The sequence below is a fragment of the Podarcis gaigeae genome, assembly GCF_964106915.1.
Source record: "Podarcis gaigeae genome assembly, chromosome: 8".
Taxonomy (NCBI): domain Eukaryota; kingdom Metazoa; phylum Chordata; class Lepidosauria; order Squamata; family Lacertidae; genus Podarcis; species Podarcis gaigeae.
This window is the reverse complement of record NC_139684.1, coordinates 11,784,315-11,803,597: the sequence shown is the minus strand read 5'-3', so window position 1 is coordinate 11,803,597 and position 19,283 is coordinate 11,784,315. Positions and strand designations below refer to the sequence as shown.

At 46.1% G+C, this 19,283-nt stretch overlaps 1 protein-coding gene and 1 pseudogene across 4 annotated transcripts; one reads left to right on the top strand and one right to left on the bottom strand.

Annotated features, from left to right (window-relative positions):
• Positions 1-110: 110 nt before the first annotated feature.
• Positions 111-19,191, bottom strand: LDLRAD2 (low density lipoprotein receptor class A domain containing 2). Of its 3 annotated transcripts, XM_083750268.1 has the most exons (5): positions 18,191-19,191; positions 5,970-6,443; positions 3,198-3,347; positions 2,176-2,313; positions 111-692 (listed from the first exon to the last, which is right to left on the bottom strand). In XM_083750268.1, exons 1-5 carry the CDS (start codon positions 18,312-18,314, stop codon positions 469-471), a joined length of 1,110 nt encoding a protein of 369 aa, XP_083606394.1. In that variant the 5' UTR covers positions 18,315-19,191; the 3' UTR covers positions 111-468. The 3 variants fall into 3 exon arrangements, with proteins under 3 accessions (XP_083606394.1, XP_083606392.1, XP_083606393.1); XM_083750266.1 differs by lacking the exon at positions 111-692 and having other exon boundaries at positions 1,618-2,313; XM_083750267.1 differs by lacking the exons at positions 111-692; positions 3,198-3,347 and having other exon boundaries at positions 1,618-2,313.
• Positions 7,580-12,482, top strand: LOC310850481 (cytochrome b-c1 complex subunit Rieske, mitochondrial-like; annotated as a pseudogene). The gene is made up of 4 exons: positions 7,580-7,684; positions 7,733-7,861; positions 8,964-9,390; positions 12,362-12,482. The product of its transcript is annotated as a cytochrome b-c1 complex subunit Rieske, mitochondrial-like (transcript).
• Positions 19,192-19,283: the final 92 nt, after the last annotated feature.

The following is a 19,283-nucleotide window of genomic DNA, read 5'->3' as shown; positions in this document are numbered from 1 at the left end:
CTTCAGGTTACAGACTCCGCTAAACCAGAAATAGTACCTCGGTTAAGAACTTTGCTTCAGGATGAGAACAGAATTTGTACTCCAGCAGCGTAGCGGCAGCAGGAGGCCCCATTAGCTAAAGTGGTGCTTCAGGTTAAGAACAGTTTCAGGTTAAGAACAGACCTCCAAAACGAATTAAGGTCTTAACCCGAAGTACCACTGTACTCATGTAAAAACACCAGGCAGGCCCCACAAATAACCCAGAGATGCATTTTAAACAAAAGGACACATTCTACTCATGTAAAAACACGCTGATTCCTGGACCATCCGCGGGCCAGATTTAGAAGGCGATTGGGCCACATCCGGCCCCTGGACCTTAGGTTGCCTACCCCTGGCTTAGCTCCATCATGCCTCCACTGCCAGCGGTACCCCTTCTGGCCCATGCTCTTCTAAAACTAAGGGCCTGTGACCCTGCCCCCCATCTCGGAGTCACACAGGTGGCTCGGTGCTTCCATGTGGGGTGACCTTGGGGGGCTCCCGGCGGGTGCAGCTGCGTGGGCAGAGGTGGCAGGCAGCGCAGACGGAATTGCAACCGGGCAGGTACCTGCAGGCGCCCATCCTCCAGATGAACCAGCCTGGAGACCAGCAGCACCAGAACACGATGGCAGCGCCCAGGATGGCAGCCAGCGAAGCAAGGAGAGGCTTGCGTTTATCTGTGAAGGAGGAGAAGGAGCCTGGTAAGTTGCAGGAAAATGGAACAAATTGTGTTCCCCACCAAACAATTGCCCCAGCTGTGCTATTTTGATATTGTTGTTCATTTCAAAAAATGCAGACACTGCTTGACTGTGAAGAAAAACTCGGAGCAGTTTACAAAAAGGGTAGAACAAGAAAATCAAAAAATTACAACAATAAAACCTACAAAAATTTAAAATACTACGAGATTCAAATTCACTTTAACTTTATAAGCATGTGGATAGGCCTAGCTATACAAAAATGTTTTATATATATGTAATGAATTGAAAAAGACGTTTAAAATAACGTTTGTAAAAAACAACAACCCAGTAGCCTTTTGGGAATCACAGGGACAGAACTACCTAAGCTGTACAGAAACTTATTCATGTATGCGACTACAGCGGCAAGAATGTTACTCGCCCCAAAATGGAAAACAAGCAGAAGTCCCAGCAAAGGAAGAATGGATGCAAAAACTTATGGAATATGCAGAAATGGCAAAACTTGCCGGAAGAATGAGAAATCAAGAATACAAACTTTTTATAAAAGAATGGAAATAGTTTATTGAACATTTACAGATAAGAACGTTTGCATGGTTATTGTTAAAACCTGCAGTTTTATTACAGTATATATTTAAAGTAGATGAATACAGTGGTACCTCACAAGAAGAATGCCTTGTAAGACAAAAAACTCGCAAGACGAAAGAGTTTTTCGTTTTTTGAGTTGCTTCGCAAAACGAATTTCCCTATGGGCTTGCTTCGCAAGACGAAAACGTCTTGCAAGTTTGTTTCCTTTTTCTTAAAACCATTAATACCCAGGGAATCCGTGCTTCGCAAGACGAAAAATTCGCAAGACAAAAAAAACTCGCAGAACGAATTAATTTCGTCTTGCGAGGCACCACTGTAAATGGGCAAATTAAGTTAATTTGGATATGCAGAAGATATTAAAAATAAATTTAAGGAACCTCAGAAAGAGAAGGAAGGAAGTCAAGCTTTGAAATGTTAAAATGATTGTAAAATTAGTGAAATGTAAACCTGAAAAGCATAAATATTATTTTTTAAAAATGTTTTTAGCAGATTTCCAGGGGAGATGAATGGCGGTTTTTCTGTCTTCCTGTTAGCTCCTGCTGACTTGGTGATTGATAACAGATAGTCTGACTATCACTCTGGAGATAAGGGATGATCTGGGAGTTACCCTCAAATGCTTTGAATGAGGCTTCTTTTTCTGCTGTATGCACCTGGAGACTTGGATGGGGGTTAGAGTGAGTGGGCAAGCTGAAGAGTTGCCATTGTGCCAAACAACATGGAATCACCTTTCGTAGGTAAGAAAGAACTGCGTTTTTAGCTGAAAAGAGTACAGTGATAGCCACCTGCTTAGTATAAATAGGCAGGGAGTTCCCAAAAGGCACACTATAAACAACCAAGTTCTTACAAGGCCTCATTCCTGCCAGCAATGGTGCTGCTGTACCTGTTTTGTCCCAGGTGGCAGTGCCTGGGGGCAGGAGCTGGCTTTCCTGGGATCCTGCGCAGGTCACCTGACTTGGCAGGGCGTTAACTGCAGAAGAGGCCTCGGCATTATTCAAGGGCGGCAGGAGCGTGGGTGAGCCTGGAGTTGAATAGGAGAAAGAGTCAAAAACCGTAGTGGCCTCTGTGCTGCCACGGAGAAACCAAAGCAAAGGGGCGTAGCCTCCTCCCTTTCCTAACAACTTAAGGGGCCGCTGCAGCCATCAGGCTCAGGCATTCAGCCTCACGTTCTCACCCATTTTTTTAAGTGATCATGAGCAAGGAATGGCACTGTTATAAGAATTTTAAGGTCGTATGTATATAAAATAAATGTTCATAACTGTGTATATAAACCACATGTCAGAAACCCCATAGAAAATGTCCTGAACAAATTGACCTCAAATATTTCTCTGCAAGGTCAAAATGGGAAATCTCCCCATTCTCTCTTTGCTCTCTTTGCTTTGTCTCTTTGCTCACAAATCCTGTCTTAAGGGCACTTTTAAGATATGAATAGGGTGTGAGCCCAGTAGTTATCATAACAAAAGAATGGCCAGGCTCCTCAGGTAATCCAGTCAAGTGACCATTAACAGGTAACCTGGCAGACATGATAAAAACAATGCACTCAGATTTCTGTTGTAGACCGCCTTTTCTGTGATGTAGATATGATGTTTCTGGGGGGTGGTCTTGGACTCCAGGGCGGGCAATTTAAAATGTCTATATAAGGGCTTGCATGCATGGTTTGGGGTCCTCCTCCTCTCTCCTGCATGTGGGGGAGCACCCTGTTGCAACAGTTAATAAAGATCAGGCTTACGAGCTGCTTTGCTTCTCAATATTCTCTGGTTGGCCTCTGTTATTTTCTCCTACCGATAGAGAACCTGCAAAAAGACTCTATATGGGCTCTTGGGTACCCCATAAGGGAAAAGGAGCAGGTTTTTATTTACTTATAACAGCACATACACACACCCTCTTCCTTCTACAGCCACCAACCTTTGCACCAGGCTGGGGACTGGGCAGCCTGGTCTGTACCATCCCCACAGTTATCGACGCTGCTGCCATCGCAGACTAGGCTGGGAGGGATGCATTTTCCATTGTGGCAGGGAAAATAGGACTCCGTGCTGCAGGCCGAAGCATTCAAACCTGCAAGGAGAGGGAAAGGCAGATTTTGCTGTTCTTGTGGTTTAATGTACCTATACAGTGATACCTCGGGCTAAGAACTTAATTCGTTTTGGAGGTCTGTTCTTAACCTGAATCTGTTCTTAACCTGAAGCACTACTTTAGCTAATGGGGCCTCCCGCTGCCGCCAGAGCACGATTTCTGTTCTCATCCTGAAGCAAAGTTCTTAACCCGAGGTACTATTTATGGCTTAGCGGAGTCTGTAATCTGAAGCGTATGTAACCTGAAGCGTATGTAACCCGAGGTACCACTGTAATCAGTGGTTTTTTATAGAAAAAAAAGCGGCCAGTACTCACCACGAAGTTGTTACAGTGAGGTGCTGGTACAGCGTACCTTTGAGTATCCCTAGATTGTAGCAGGAAACCAACCCCCCCCCCCAATCATTCAGTTTGTACAAACTTCACACACACTCACACTCACTCACTACATACGCTACACTTCTGTTATAAATTCATAGAAAATCAACCATACATCGCATTTGCACTGTTCCACTTTTATTTTACTCCATGAAGGAAGGACTACAAAATGGGGAAGGTTTGATACAGGACAGCCATAATCCCTTGAGCATACCAGCACATCCACAGGAGCCCTGCCCAGTTGCTATGCCAACCCTGATGGTCCTAGACAGAAGACAATCAAGATCACAACGAACTTGCATATGGGAGTGGATTCAGCATGGACTGGAACAAAGGACAATGATCAGATCTTCCCTCAGGGGGCAGGAAACTGCTACTACCTTTTGTCTTCAGAAAATGACTCATGGGGAGGAGGAGAAGGGAACCAGCCAGGTGACAGGACACTCAGGTTACCACCACAACTCCTCCCTCAACCCCTCCTTTCTGTAATGTATGCATGATGTTTCTGGGGGTGGGCTTGACCTAGAGGATGGGAATTTCAAAAGTTTTTCTAAGGTCTTGCACACCATTTTTCTGTGTCTTTCCTCTCTCCTGCAAGTGAGGGGAGCACCCTGTTGCAACAGTTCAATAAAGGCCAAGCCTACAGGCTGCTGATTTGCTCCAGGTTATCCTGGTTGGTGTCTTTGTTTTGTCCAATGGAGCCCTCGGATTTTTCTGGTAACAGTTAAAAAGCACTGCCTGGAATGTACCTCCTAAACTAGCTTAAAACAATAGTTTAAATGCATTTAACACCAGCATTGAAATTTTTTTAAAAGGTAAAGGTAAAGGACCCCTGGATGGTTAAGTCCAGTCAAAGGTGACTACAGGATTGTGGAACTCTTCTCACTTTCAGGCCGAGGGAGCCAGTGTTTGTTCACAGACAGCTTTCCAGGTCATGTGGCCAGCAGGACTAAATTGCTTCTGGCGCAATGGGACACCGTGACGGAAACCACAGCGCATAGAAACGCTGTTTACCTTCCCACCACAGTGGTAACTATTTCTCTACTTGCACTGGTGTGCTTTTGAACTGCTAGGTTGGCAGGAGCTGGGACGGAGCAACAGGAGCTCACCCCATTGTGGGGATTCGAACCACCGACCTTCTAACCGGCAAGTCCAAGAGGCTCAGGGGTTTAGACCACAGCGCCAGTTACCCTGACAGCAGCCCAGTGGTCCACATCACCTGCACCTTACCCTTAGGGTTACAGTGCTGGACTAGGATCCAGGAGAGACCAAAGTTCAAATCCCCCCACTGGGCAACATGAAACTCCCTGGGTGACCTTGGAGCCCAGTTGCTGCCTCTCAGGCTCAGCTGCCTTCCAGGATTGGGAGGGTTAAACGAGGAGGCATACACCATCTTGAGCTCCTTGGAGAAGAGGTGGGATATAAATGCAATAAAATTAAATTAAAATAAGATAGAGCAGCATTACTCAGCTCATTTGGAGCTGTGTGATAGGAATTTTGAGGTCTTTGATATATGGTGTGATAGGAATTTTGAGGTCTTAGATATATGGCAATGTTCATAACCGCACGTACATAGATCAGTACCGACCTGATGCCATTTTGATTCCTAAACTGAGGAAATGTTTTCTCTGCAAGGTCAAAGTGGAAAAGCCTCCCCATTGTCTTTTCCTTCACAAATCCTGTCTTAAGGACACATTTAAGATATGAATAGGGTGTGAGCCTGTGACCTGGCCCAGGAACTAAGTATTTATCACTACAAAAGATTGGCCAGGCTCCCCAGGAAATCCAATCAAGTAACCTGCCAGTCAGGAGATAAACAAGGACAGGAGAAAAACAACATTCAAATTTCTGTTTTAAGACCACCTTTTCTGTGATGTAGGTGTGATGTATCTGAGGGGTGGTCTTAGGTTACACCCCTTCTGTGATGTATGTATAATGTTTCTGGGGGTGGTCTTGATCTACAGGGTAGCAATTTTAAAAGTCTTTATAAGCCCTTGCACACCATTTTTCTGGTTCCCTCCTCCTCTCCTGCGGGTGAGGGGAGCACCCTGTTGCAACAGATCAATAAAGATCAAGCTTACTAGCTGCTTTGCTTCTCAATACTCTCTGGTTGGCCTCTGGTATTCTCTCCTACCAATAGGGAACCTATGTAAGGACTCTATATGGGCTCTTGGATACCCCATAAGAGAAAAGGGCAATTTTTGTTTACAACAGCCGCTTCCTGCCTTACCAGTTCGAACGGAGGTGAAGTCACCCACAAAGTCGACACGAGGTTGCTGGCCACGAGTCACGAGCCTCAAGGTGAGGAAGTTGCCGGTGGAGATGACGGGCCTTGGGATGTTCTTCCCGCACAGCGGCATTCCCAGGGGCTTAGCGGTGTGGTTTTGGCCATCGTAGAATTGCACGTAGGAGCCTGCTGTGCAAGGGTCAGGGGTCTCCCGCTCCCTTCTGGACTTGGGAAGGGCCAGAGTGGGGTGGTCGTTGCTGGCCCTGCTGGCCAGCGTGCTGGAAGGCGAGCGCACCATGCTGTACACCAGGAAGAAGCGGAACTGGAACTGGACCTTGTCTTTGGGGGTTGCCGCTTGCATGGTCAGCTGGCAGTCGGTGCTGGCCACTACAAAGTAGTAACGGCGGGAGTCTCGGTGGGACGTCAACACCATCCCATCCCCGTACAGGGTCTGGCCGCAGAAATCGACCACACTCACTGTTGGGCAAGAGGGAGAGGAAAAGGGAGAGTCATTGGCAAGGCACAAAGACATACATAGAAGGAGAACCTTCTGGATCAGGCCAGAGACCCATCTATTATATTATTATTATTATTATTATTATTATTATTATTATTATTATTACTACTACTACTTTTCAGATGTATACATTTCACTAATTTTACAATCATTTTAACATTTCAAAACTTGACTTCCTTTCCCCTCTTTCTGCTGTTCCTTAAATTTATTTTTAATACCTTCTGCATTTCCAAATTAACTTAATTTGCTCATTTACTCATCAACTTTAAATATATACAATGGTACCTCAGGTTAAGAACTTAATTCGTTCTGGAGGTCCGTTCTTAACCTGAAACTGTTCTTAACCTGAGGTACCACTTTAGCTAATGGGGCATCCCGCTGCCGCCGCACAATTTCTGTTCTTATCCTGAAGCAAAGTTCTTAACCCAAGGTACTATTTCTGGGTTAGCAGAGTCTGTAATCTGAAGTGTCTGTAACCTGAGGTACCACTGTACTCTTATAAAACTGCAAGTCATTACAATAATCCTGCCAATGTTCTTATCTGTTTACAATTTATCTGTAAACATTCAATAAACTATTGCCATTCTTTTATAAAAGGTTTGTTGTCTTGATTTCTTATTCTTCCGGTAAGTTCCGCCATTTCTGCGTATTCCACAAGTTTTTGTATCCATTCTTCCTTTGCTGGGACTTCTGCTTCTTTCCATTTTGGGGCGAGTAACATCCTTCCCGCTGTAGTAGCATACATGAATAAGTTTATGTACAGCTTAGGTAGTTCTGTCACTATAATTCCCAAAAGAAAAGCTTCTGGGTTTGTTTTTTTTACAAAAGTTTTTTTAAACATCCTTTTCAATTCAGTATACAGTCGTACCTTGGATCCCCGAACACCGATGGAGAACCTACAACGGACCCTATAAGGGCTCTTGTGTCCCCCATAAGGGAAGAAGGGCAGGTTTTGTTTATTACACCTCAAGGCTGGTTAGTCCATCTCATTCAGCATTCGGTTACTGGCAAGAAATGACTCAAGCTCATAATCAGGGCATGAGAAGGTGACCGGCCGGAGGGGGAAGAGAGAGGAGAAGTTGACTCTGCCGTCACCATGTTGTCCGTGGCCGCCCGCTTTGGCCCGTTGGCCCTTTACCTCTCGGCTGCTGCCCACGCCATCCTGGGCCCGCTGAAGCCCCTGGCGGCTGGGTTGGCTCCGGTGGCCTCGAAGCTGCCGCTGGACCCAAAGCGGCTTCTGCTCTGCTAGGAGTCGCTGCAAGGCCAGGCCGCCCGTGGGGGGCTTGTCGCCACCGCCAGCCTCAATGCTCCTGCTAGCATTCGTTACGTCCACAATGATGTCGCTGTGCCTGACTTCTCTGACTATCGTCACCATGATGTAATGAGGCATTTGATCATATCCTGCATTTTAATCAAGGCTTATATTTTTTGATCAAGGTTGTATCTTAAAAATTAGCTTAAATTCACAAATGTTTCTTTCGAGGCAGGAAACCAGCAGGCAGCTGGCAAACTCTTGGGCAGAGAGGCCCCTCTGGTTTATTGCGGTCATAAAAAGGCTGGAAACAAAAGGTCACACTGACCATACAAATTGCAGAATACAATCAAGCTGCAATTAAGTTGGTAAATAGTAAAGCCTCCCATTAAACTTGAGCCACAGGGCAAACGGCAAGAGCTAATGGAAACAGCAGCTGGCTAGGGAAAGGGGGGCTTCTCTCTGAAGAAAGTGTTTTTAAGTTTTTTCTTACTGTGAAAACGTCTTTGCTTATAAAAAAACTATATATGTTATGTATTAAATATATTGGCTTAAATGTAATTATGCAAAGGATTTAGAAAGTAAGAAATGTTAGATTCTTATTTCATAGAATCATAGAATCATATAGTTGGAAGAGACCACAAGGGCCATCGAGTCCAACCCCCTGCCAAGCAGGAAACACCATCAGAGCACTCCTGACATATGGTTGTCGAGCCTCTGCTTAAAGACCTGCAAAGAAGGAGCTCTTTCATAGATGGTGTGTGAAAAGGTGAACAAAAGATCTGTTCAGATAAAATTAGAACCATTAGCCATCTGTTTTGCAAGGAATAGGGCAAGAGGGGCCAAAGGTTATCTGGTAATTAAGGTGCCTTGTCGAGGTTAATGGCTACTTGTTTGCCATTGATAAATAGAAGAAAATATAGCTCTCTGTCTCCCATAAAAGGTAATAGGAAATGGGTGTATCTTTTATGATTGGTTCTAGCAAACAGCCAATGGGAATTTCAACCAGGCTGATTGGACAGAGGCAGCCAAAGGAGGAGCAAGGGGGCTGGGCTGAGGGAATATAAGTGCTGGCCATAATGGCAGGAGCCCAGGCCAGAGCTTGGTAACCATATACCACTGTGCCTCTCATTTATTTGTCTGACAAATAAATTATTATTTTAATTTCTCTATTGCTGCGTTGAATATTTCATTCCAGCTAAGCGTTAACCACAAGCAGGGTGCTACAGTAACAGATGCTGCAAAATCATCCCAAGAGAGCCGTGAATCCAGGAAAATCTTCTCCTACTTTATGACAGCAACAACCTGTGTAGCGACAGCATATGCTGCTAAGAATGCTGTCACTCAGTTTGTCAGCAGCATGAATGCTTCTGCTGATGTGTTGGCATCGTTGATGATTGAGATCAAGCTCTCTGATATTCCTGAAGGCAAGAATATGACTTTCAAGTGGAGAGGGAAGCCTCTCTGTGCATCACAGAACCGCAAAAGAGATTGAGGAAGAAGCTGCAGTATCTTTGACTGATTTAAGAGACCCCCAGCATGATTTAGACCGAGTAAAGAAACCTGAATGGATCATCCTGATCGGTGTTTGCACCCATCTTGGCTGCGTACCCATTTCAGATGCTGGGGAATTTGGTGGCTATTATTGCTGTTATGTAGTGAAGTTTCACCCTGGGCCAGCAGGGGGATACTGTATATAGTTTTCACTCAGGTCTGTAGATAGTTTTCCCTCAGGTCCGCGTCAGTTATTTTAGGCGGGAACTCTGGGCTGTTGTTGTTACAATGTTGACAGCCGGCTGCCTATAAAAACAGGCCGGCTGAGCTGTTTGCAGTCAGTTCTATTCCAGCTTACGAAATAAAGAGCTATTTGGAGAAATCGCTGGTCGTCGGCTATGTCAACCCACAACTTAACACTGGCGACGAAGGTGGGATCGATGGACATCAGAGCACAGCCAGATGCGGCCAGCCTCTGAACTGAGCTGAATCACTGAGCTGAATCACAGAGCGAAATCACTGAGCGAAATCACTGGACAGAACCAATTCAGAGCTGACTGTTCTGGCTAGAGCACTGTGTTCCATCCATCGCCCTTCACGCCGGCATCGGAATCATGGCTTCACTTGTGCCTCTACCGCCATTTGCGCCAGCCTCTGAATCATGGGATTCCTACCTCGCTCGGTTCGACTGCTACCTCCAAGCCAACGAGCTGACAGCAGTATCAAAGGATCGTAAGCGGGGCCTATTCCTCAGCCTCTGTGGGCCTGAGGTGTTTGAGACGGCCCGAGCATTGGTTGCGCCCGAAGCAGTCCAGGCAACACCATGGGACACGATCCAAGAGAAGCTCCGCAACCACTACACACCAAAGCCGTCCAAGATTGCTGCCCGCCATGCGTTCTACCACCGGAACCAGGCAGAGGGGGAGTCAATCAACAACTACACCACCGCCCTGCGACAGGCTGCAATGCACTGTGAGTTCCGAGACTTAGACGATGCCCTGATGGATCGAATCGTCTGCGGGGTCCAGGACATCCATCTGCAACGGCGTCTCCTCGCCAAGCCAGACCTCACGCTGCAGAAAGCCATTGAGGAGGCTGTGGCCTCAGAAGCTGCTGAACGCTCCGCCCAGGAGATCCGCAAGTCCAGCAGCCAGCGTCTTGCTAGGGAGCCAGTTCCGGTGCATCATGAAGAGGCCAGCAGTGATGAGGCATCCTCCAGTGAAGGCGATGACGTGCACCAGACAAAGCGGGAGCACAGGAAGTTCCAACAGAAGTCCAAGGGCCAACCGGAATGTGCCGGCTGCGGAGGCAACCATTCCCGTGCCAAGTGTCGATTCAGAGACGCCATCTGTAGGAAGTGTTCCAGAAGGGGCCACATCACTAAGGTCTGCCGATCGGCTCCGTCTGACACCCCCCCTTCATCGACTCACAAGTCCAAGCCTTCACTCCAGTCTGCCAAGGAAAGTTGTTTCGCTCTCACCAACTGCCGCTGCCCGTCTGGAACCACGATTGGCCAAACCGACTCGCCTACACAACGCAAGCCGAACGTCACGGTGCTCATTGAAGGAGCTTCATGTGACATGGAGATCGACACCGGGTCTGCCCTGTCCATCGTGTCGTGGAGCACCATCAAAAGACTGGTACCCAGAGTGTCCAAAAGGCAACTCGACTCTCACCGCGTACACCTGAGAGACTACCAGGGAAACGACATTCCCGTGGTAGGCGTTGGCCGGTTCCGGATTGCCTTCAAGGATTTTTCGGGCCTGCTCCGGTTGGTGGTGGTCGAAGGTCAGCGGCCAAGCCTCCTAGGGCTAGACTGGTTTGATGCCCTCGGCCTGGAAGTCACCGGCATCAACTGCATCTCTAACACAGAGACTGAGGGTCTGGTCAAAGACTTTGCCGAGGTTTTTGACGGCACCTTGGGGCAATATACAGGTACGCCCATCTCCTTTAGCCTTGATCCACAAGTCGCCCCCATCAAGCTAAAGCCACGCCAGGTTCCCTTTGCTCTCAAGGCTAAGGTGGACGAACAACTGGACCGGGGAGACTGGCATGAGCGGGTCGCCGAATACTTGTTCGTGCAACACATCACCCCTCATGCGGCCACAGGGAGGAGTCCTGCTGAACTGCTTATGGGCCACCGCCTCAGGTCACCGCTCGACCGGCTACACCCGGACTTTGCCGTGGCTGAACCCCCAGGCTGTGCCAACGTGCCACGGTCATTTGTCCCAGGAAACCAGGTCTTTGCCCGGAACTATGTGGGGGACATTCCTTGGGTGCCAGCCACAGTAGTGGGAGTCACTGGACCTCGCTCGTACCAGGTGGCACTCGAAGACGGACGCTTGTGGCGACGGCACATAGACCAGCTTAGGCGCAGGGTTGGGGACTTGGACACTACCGAGGTGCCCCCAACTGCGCTTGCGGCTCCAGAAGAGACACGTACAGATGGCGAGGCCCCACCTACACCTCCCTCGCAAACTGCCAGCGTGGAGCCGAACCAAGCCGCTTCAGAGGGTCTGCCAGACTTACCACAGACTCAGACCACTCCACGTGCGGAGGCTCCACCCGCAGCAGCGGATCCAGGGGATTTGGTTCCAACGCCACCTAGGGTCGCACCACAGCCTCAGCAAGAACTGTGTGGCTCTCCGGACTTGGCTACCAGTCCCCGGAGGTCTGGCAGAGTTTCCAAGCGCCCAACTTATTTAAAGGACTATGTTGTTGGACATGTATCACTGTTGGTCTAAGTATGGGAAATGTAACCAATATGCTTTTGTGCCTAATTGAACCATTACGCGTAGTGCTGTATATAAGGAAACCATTACGATTGTAACTAACGCCTTATCTCGGTGGGGAGGGGTGTTATGTAGTGAAGTTTCACCCTGGGCTAGCAGGGGGATACTGTATATAGTTTTCACTCAGGTCTGTAGATAGTTTTCCCTCAGGTCCGCGTCAGTTATTTTAGGCGGGAACTCTGGGCTGTTGTTGTTACAATGTTGACAGCCGGCTGCCTATGAAAGCAGGCCGGCTGAGCTGTTTGCAGTCAGTTCTATTCCAGTTTACGAAATAAAGAGCTATTTGGAGAAATCGCTGGTCGTCGGCTATGTCAACCCACAACTTAACAATTGCCCCTACCATGGGTCGCATTAAGATGCGTCTGGCAGAATCCGCAAAGGTCCAGCTCCAGTAAATCTCGAGGTTCCCTACTATGAATTCCCTTCAGAAGATTTAGTTATTGTGGGTTAAATTTCTGTATGCCTGGGCTGGTGTTCATGTAATGTATTTTTTTTAAAAAAGGTTGAGTAGAAAGTATGGCTAACTGTCCCAAGTCACTGTTCAGATCTGGTTGTTTGTGTACTTGGTCAGTTTTAATAAAGGATTAAAGTGCTTTCCCATAAAATAATAATAATAATAATAATAATAATAATAATAATAATAATAATCAGGGCATGAGGCTGCAGCCTCTCCACCTCTTCCTTTGTCCCCCCTCCCCGTACATAATATTATGGGGTATGCTGCCTCTGAAAGTGGAAGGTTAATTTAGTACCAACCACCAGACAGAAATATCCTCCATGACAATTTGTGCATAACTGTGTGCAGTTTGCAGTCAACAAGGTGCAACGTTGGCTATTTTGTTTTGCTTCTAAGAATGAAATTACTAGAGATTTGGGGGGTGAGTGAGAATTCAGTCTAAAGTTCCTGTCACAACTGTTTGAAAATGGATGACTTAACCAAGCATTTATCAGCATGCTAAATGAGCACACTATCACACGTGCTTAAATTATTTGCTTTACTAATTGCAACACCCAGCATATTACCATGGGCTCATCGGTGGCCCAGAGATGGCCGAAGGAAGCCTGTTTAACCCGAATAACACCCAGAGGATGGTTGCCTTGCTACTGTCGAGGGCAACAGAGGACAGGGTTGTTTTGTGGCAGTTTAAAGTTGATAAAGAGATTTATGGTAGCGGAAACCTTTGTGGCCTAAAGACCCCTTCTCCTTTAGTCCACAGAAGTTTATGCCACTATAAATCTCTTGGTCTTTAAAATGCCACAAGACTCTATTGTGTTGCCTAATGTCAACTGCTGTCTCAATTACCCGGCACTCGTTTAGTTCACTCCTTTTCACCATTACCCAGAAACAACAAAACGGCCAGCACATTAAACCCAGGAATTCTGGCCCTCTAGTTCTTCCCATCAGCCTCATAATTCCCACACATCCTAGTGTGAAGAATGAGAGGCTGTACTCAAGAGGTGTCCCCCCCCCCCCGCCCACCACCAGCTTCTGGGAAATTTCACTTGGGCATTTTGTCACTGGCTCATTCCAACTTGCCAGCAGTGAGAGATTCTGGGAACAGCCTCTGGAGACAGGTTTTCAAAAACTTCTGAACCACACAGTGTTCAAGGTACCGGTAGCTGTTATGTTGGCATATAATTATGGAGGGGGGTGTGTTATTATTTAGCTGTATTGTTTTAATTATTTATTTGTGTTTTTACCTTGCATTTTATTCTGTGAACCGCCCTGAGATCTTATGAAGAAGGACGGTATATAAACAAAACAAATAAACTTTACAGTTTATTTTGCTATAATTGTTATAAATGGTTGTTGCAGGAAACCGCCCCCAATCATTCAGTTTGTACAAACACAACACAAACACACACTCACACACGATGTTTCTGTAATAAATTCATAGTAAATCAACCATACATCGGATTTATACCAGTCCACTTTTATTTTACTCCATGAAGGAAGGACTATCAAAGGGGGATGGTTTGATACAGGACAGCCATAATCTCTTAAACGTACCAGCACATACACAGGAGCCCTACCCATTTGGCATGACAACCTTGATAGTCCCAGACAGAAGACCATCAAGGTCACAAAGGACTTGCATATGGGAGTGGATTCAACATGGACTGAACAAAGGACAATGGTCAGATCTTCTCTCTGGGGGCATGAAACTGCCAACTCCCCTTTGTCCTCTGGAAATGACTCATGGGGAGGGAGAAAGGAGGAACCAGCCAGGTGACAAGATACTCAGGTTACCTCCACAACTCCTCCCTCAACCCCCTTTTGTGATGTGTCAATGATGTAGTCATGATGTAGTTCTAGGGGTGTAGCGTGGGGGATTAGTAACTATCTTGCTTCCATCTTGCTTCACCTGGTGGCAGGTGGGAGTCCTGTCGCGACAGTCTTCAATAAAGACCAAGCCTACTGGCTGCTGTTTTGCTCTGGTATTCCTGGCTGGTGTCCTTGGTTTTTTTTGTCCAAGGGAACCCTCAGATTTCTCCGTTAACATGGTCATTCTGGAACCACAACTTGACAGCCTTTCCAGGTCTGGTTTCCAACCTGCAATGTGGCACCCATGTTAAAATTTCCACTGTGTGCTCCTTATCATTTCCATTTCCTCCCCCCCTTTTTTCTTACCAAGCCCCATCCTTTCACACTTTCTCCCTGGTTAGTTTCCTGCCTCCACACTTTCCCTTAAAATGAACTGCTATAAGAATTTAAGGTATCAAATATATAAATTAAATGTTCGTAAATTAAAAGCCAAACAAATACATAAGTATGTAAACCACGTGTCTGAAATAGTACAGGAGAACAATCCTGAAGCCATTTTGACTCTCCCAAATTGACCTCAAATATTTCTCTGCAAGGAGGAAGGAAATGGGAAAACCTCCCCATTGTCTCTTTGCTCACAAATCCTGTCTTAAGGGCGTATTTGTGTGTGAACAGGATGAGCCTGTCACCTGGATTCAGGAACTATTTACCATCACAGAAGAATGGACAGACTGCCCATATGATGCAATCAGTGACCATTATCATATACCCTGGCAAACAGGATTTCTGCTGTGGGCCGCCTCCTCTGTTGTTGACTGTCTCCTTCTGTGATGTATGTATGATGTTTCAGGGGATAGTCTTGGGCTCCAGGGTGGGCAATTTCAAATGTCTATATAAGAGCTTGCACACCAATGTTCTGAGTTCCTCCTCCCTCCTGCATGTGGTGAGTGAGGCCCCTGTTGCAACAGTTGAATAAAGATCAGGCTTACTAGCTGCTTTGCTTCTAAATATTCTCTGGTTGGCCTCTGTTATTTTCTCCTACCAATAGAGAACCTACATCAGGACTCTATACGGGCCCTTGGGTACCCCATAAGGGAAAAGGAGCAGGGTTTTTTTTTTCTTATAACAGAACAAAAACAAAACAAAAGCTGAACAGAAAATGGGTGTGGGCACAAGTACCTTAGAACAAGGGACAGTGCATATCTGCAGGACAAAAAGGCAGGGAGGCAAAATTGATATGGTGGGACTTGGATGCATCACAAGGCAGTTGTTTGCTTCCTGCGCAGCATCTTTTGTTTAAAGGAGCTGTATAGTTTTCCCAGTAGTGATGTATGGAAGTGAGAGCTGGACCATAAAGAAGGCTGATCGCAAAGAAGAATTGATGCTTTTGAATTACGGTGCTGGAGGAGACTCTTGAGAGTCCCATGGACTGCAAGAAGATCAAACCTCTCCATTCTGAAGGAAATCAGCCCTGAGCGCTCACTGGAAGGACAGATCCTGAAGCTGAGGCTCCAATACTTAGGCCACCTCATGAGAAGAGAAGATTCCCTGGAAAAGACCCTGATGTTGGGAAAGATGGAGGGCACAAGGAGAAGGGGACGACAGAGGACGAGATGGTTGGACAGTGTTCTTGAAGCTACCAGCATGAGTTTGACCAAAATGAGGGAGGCAGTGGAAGACAGGAGTGCCTGGCGTGCTCTGGTCCAGGGGGTGACGAAGAGTTGGACACGACTAAACAACTAAACAACTACAAGCTGCTATCTATTGTGACTAAAATATTCCTTAGTAACTGTAAACGCACCCTTTCTCAATCTCTCCCCACCCACTCACCCTTCCAATGCCAAAGAATAGCAGCTGCAGCTACTAAACACAAACCCATATTTATTTTCTTAGGTTTCACTTTGCCCAAGCTCATTTTAAATAGGTACCTTTTAGCGCAAGCAGCAAAAAGTCTTTGTGGTATCAATAGCACAGACTGCTGACAAAGCAGTCTTCCAATATCTGAAAGGCTGCAGTAAGTTTGTTCTCTGTTTCTCCAGAGGGCAGAGTCAATGGGTGGAAATTTCAGGGAAGCAGATTTCGGCTAAATGTTAGGAGGAGCTGCTCAAGAGTAGAAATGAGTGCTTTGTGAGGCCATGAGCTCTCCTTCACTGGAGGTATTGAAGCAAAGGTTGGGCATCCGTAAGTGAGGGATGCTGTGATTGCACCCCACTTCAAGCAGGGGTCTGACCAGATGATCTCCAGGAAACCTCTCAACTAAGACTGGGCGATAGCTGCTTTTCAGCATCGTGATATATCACCAGGTAAACACTCCAATATATGATATATCATGATGCCTGAAATAAGGATGGCAGCAATGTCTAGGCCACACAATGACCATGCACATACACAATAGACAATCTTTATAGAATTCCTTCAAACCATAACAAGTACAAAATGAAATCTTTAGTCTCAAAGTCTCTGAAAATCTTTAAATCAAGCGAGGTACCAGACTGTGTACGATGAAAGACAAGCTGTGAAGCTTTGTGTATTCAGCAAATAGGATGTCCAACACTGAACAGTGAGTCCAGATATTGACTATTGTTTCGTAGAATTCTTTGTCAGTGTGGTGGGAGTATATAGAATTGCTTGATAAACCCATCTTATTTTGAATGAATGTATGTAAATAAAAATATAAAATACTGTGGAACAGTGCTCATGTAATAATGTAGTCATAAGGATGGAGCTATGTAAAGGCATTGCCTGGATTCACAGTTTTTCCTACATCGTGATTTTTTGCATAGCGCACACATGAATCATGATTCACGATATATTGCCAGGTCAAAAATTATGAAATCGTTATCACAATATGGACTTCAAACCACCTTTGGACGATATATCACCCAGCCCTACTCTCAGCTCATGATTATTATCTCTCCTGGGGCAGTAAATGCAGCACTTTGTGGCAACCTTGTTATGCTGCATCCACAATCCTAGTCATATTGATGGGGCTGTCTGCTACTCCATGAAAACCAGCAAAATAGAAAGAAGAGGCAGGCAAGGGCAGTTAAGATACCTGGATGCTACACTAGGTCTTTTGACTCCAGCTCCCATCACCAACCCAGTCCCCGTCTGCTAGAGATTTAGGGGCCAAGCCAAGATGTCAAGCCAAGACTGCCTGGGAAAGAAATTGAGGAACCGGCTAAAACAGACCTTTCCAAACTCTGTGTCGCGACAGTTTAGTGTGTTGGCTGCAGTGTGTTGGTGTGTTGTGGTCCTCTCGGGACTGGAAAGGAGTTAGTTTAACCTCTGGTTTGTTAGTAAAACTAAATTACTGTGTCGCAAAATGATGCATGTCTAAAAAGTGTTTCACCAGCATGAAAAGTTTGGAAAGCTTTAACTCAGATAACTCAGACGGAAATTCCCAGGTGTCAAAAAAGGCTATTTATGTATGCCACTACTGCGGCTCATGTTTCGTTAGCCCAAAAATGGAAAAGGAGAGAGGCCACAACTAAAGAAGAATGGCAACTTAAACTGATGGAATATGCGCAGCTTGCGGATCTAACCTAGAAGAACATACGTTTAGAGATGATTGGAAAGATGTTTATTGAATATATGGAAGAAAATTGTGTACACTTGAAAACACGGGCAGCATTAAGATAAATTCAACAGTGTAAATAAGTTTTGATGGATATAATAATGGAATACAGAATAGTTTAGTTTATATAAAATATGCAGGGATTTATGTTGTGCAAAATGAACCATGGGAAGAGAGGAAGTGAAGACATTGATATTTTAAGGTTGTTTAAGTGAATAGCCTAAAATGTAACAGAAATTTAATAAAAATTGTGACTGTTGAATTGCAAAAGAAAAATGGGGGGAAAGGAAAAGTTTGGCAAGCTCTGAGCTAAAGTTTCAGCCTACCTGTCTGCATGGTGGAGACTGCAGGGACAGCAGCGTTCAGGAGAAGCAGCCATTTCCCCCACGCTTGCAAGCCTCCTCGATGGGCTGGTTTGCTCATCTTGGTCTCTCTCGGGAGCCCCTGCATGCCAGGCTATAGCAGAGAGAAAGGCAGGAGTGTGTGAAATGGCAACAGCTGTGAGAAGCAGGGTTTAAATGGACCACCCCAGCCCCTGGTGACCAAATCAAGCCGGGGATTGCTTTTGCGTGATCTGACAAGGGAACAAAAGGAGAGGCTGGCAAGCTTATTGCAAAAGAGTCCCATCCTGGTATAAATGTGTGTTTTTTCTAAACGGGCAGCTTAACTTTTGTCCTCCTTCATGCCGGCTTTTGCAGACGCTGTCTGCACATCGCTCAGTTGCCATGGGAATGATGGGAGACGGATGGAGCGATGCAAACATCCTGTCTCGGGCAATCTAACCGAACGCCTCGGGAATCTTGAACTGGCTCCTGGCATCGCCATGTGCCAGCTCACACCTGCTTTCTGGACGATCCCACGCCTGAGGCTGGCAGTTTTGAAACGAATGCAAGTTGGGTCCAAGCAAAGCCAGCCAAATGGGAAACAAGAGCGCTGACAGACACTGCTGGGCCGTTGGCTGAAGGTGCTGCCACACCTTCAGGCTCACATCAGCACCATGCCTTTACAATGCAGCTTCCTGTTTTCCTATCCGTATCTCTTGCAGCCAAAACCACAACTCTAGTCCGTGAAACCTCAAGCCACAATGCATTTAATGGTCTTTGAAGGTGCACACAAGGTTCTGCGTTGCTTCGGGAAGAACATGATCCTGCAGCTGCCAGTGGAGACATATTCCAACTGACCTAGCAGTTAGATGCTGTGATTTTGTTTCCATCTGTTCCCTCCTGCTCTGTTTTTTTCATTGCTTTCTCTTCCACAAAACCATTCTTCTTTTCTCTCTATTGCCCCCTTCTTCCTCCACCACTTCCAGTGACTTTACTTGAGTAGGTTTGTCAATTATACAACGAAAGACATTAAAATAACAAAGGGTACAAGACAAGGATGCCCATTATCACCATTATTATTCATCTTGGTGCTAGA

Excerpts from the sequence above, each read along its gene's own strand:
- LDLRAD2 (XM_083750266.1), bottom strand. The coding sequence starts at position 18,314 with ATGCAGGGGCTCCCGAGAGAGACCAAGATGAGCAAACCAGCCCATCGA. Across the intron at positions 3,348-5,969 it reads CTTCACCTCCGTTCGAACTG|GTTTGAATGCTTCGGCCTGC; the intron begins GTAAGGCAGGAA and ends CTCTCCTTGCAG. Across the intron at positions 2,314-3,197 it reads GTCCCCAGCCTGGTGCAAAG|GCTCACCCACGCTCCTGCCG; the intron begins GTTGGTGGCTGT and ends ATTCAACTCCAG.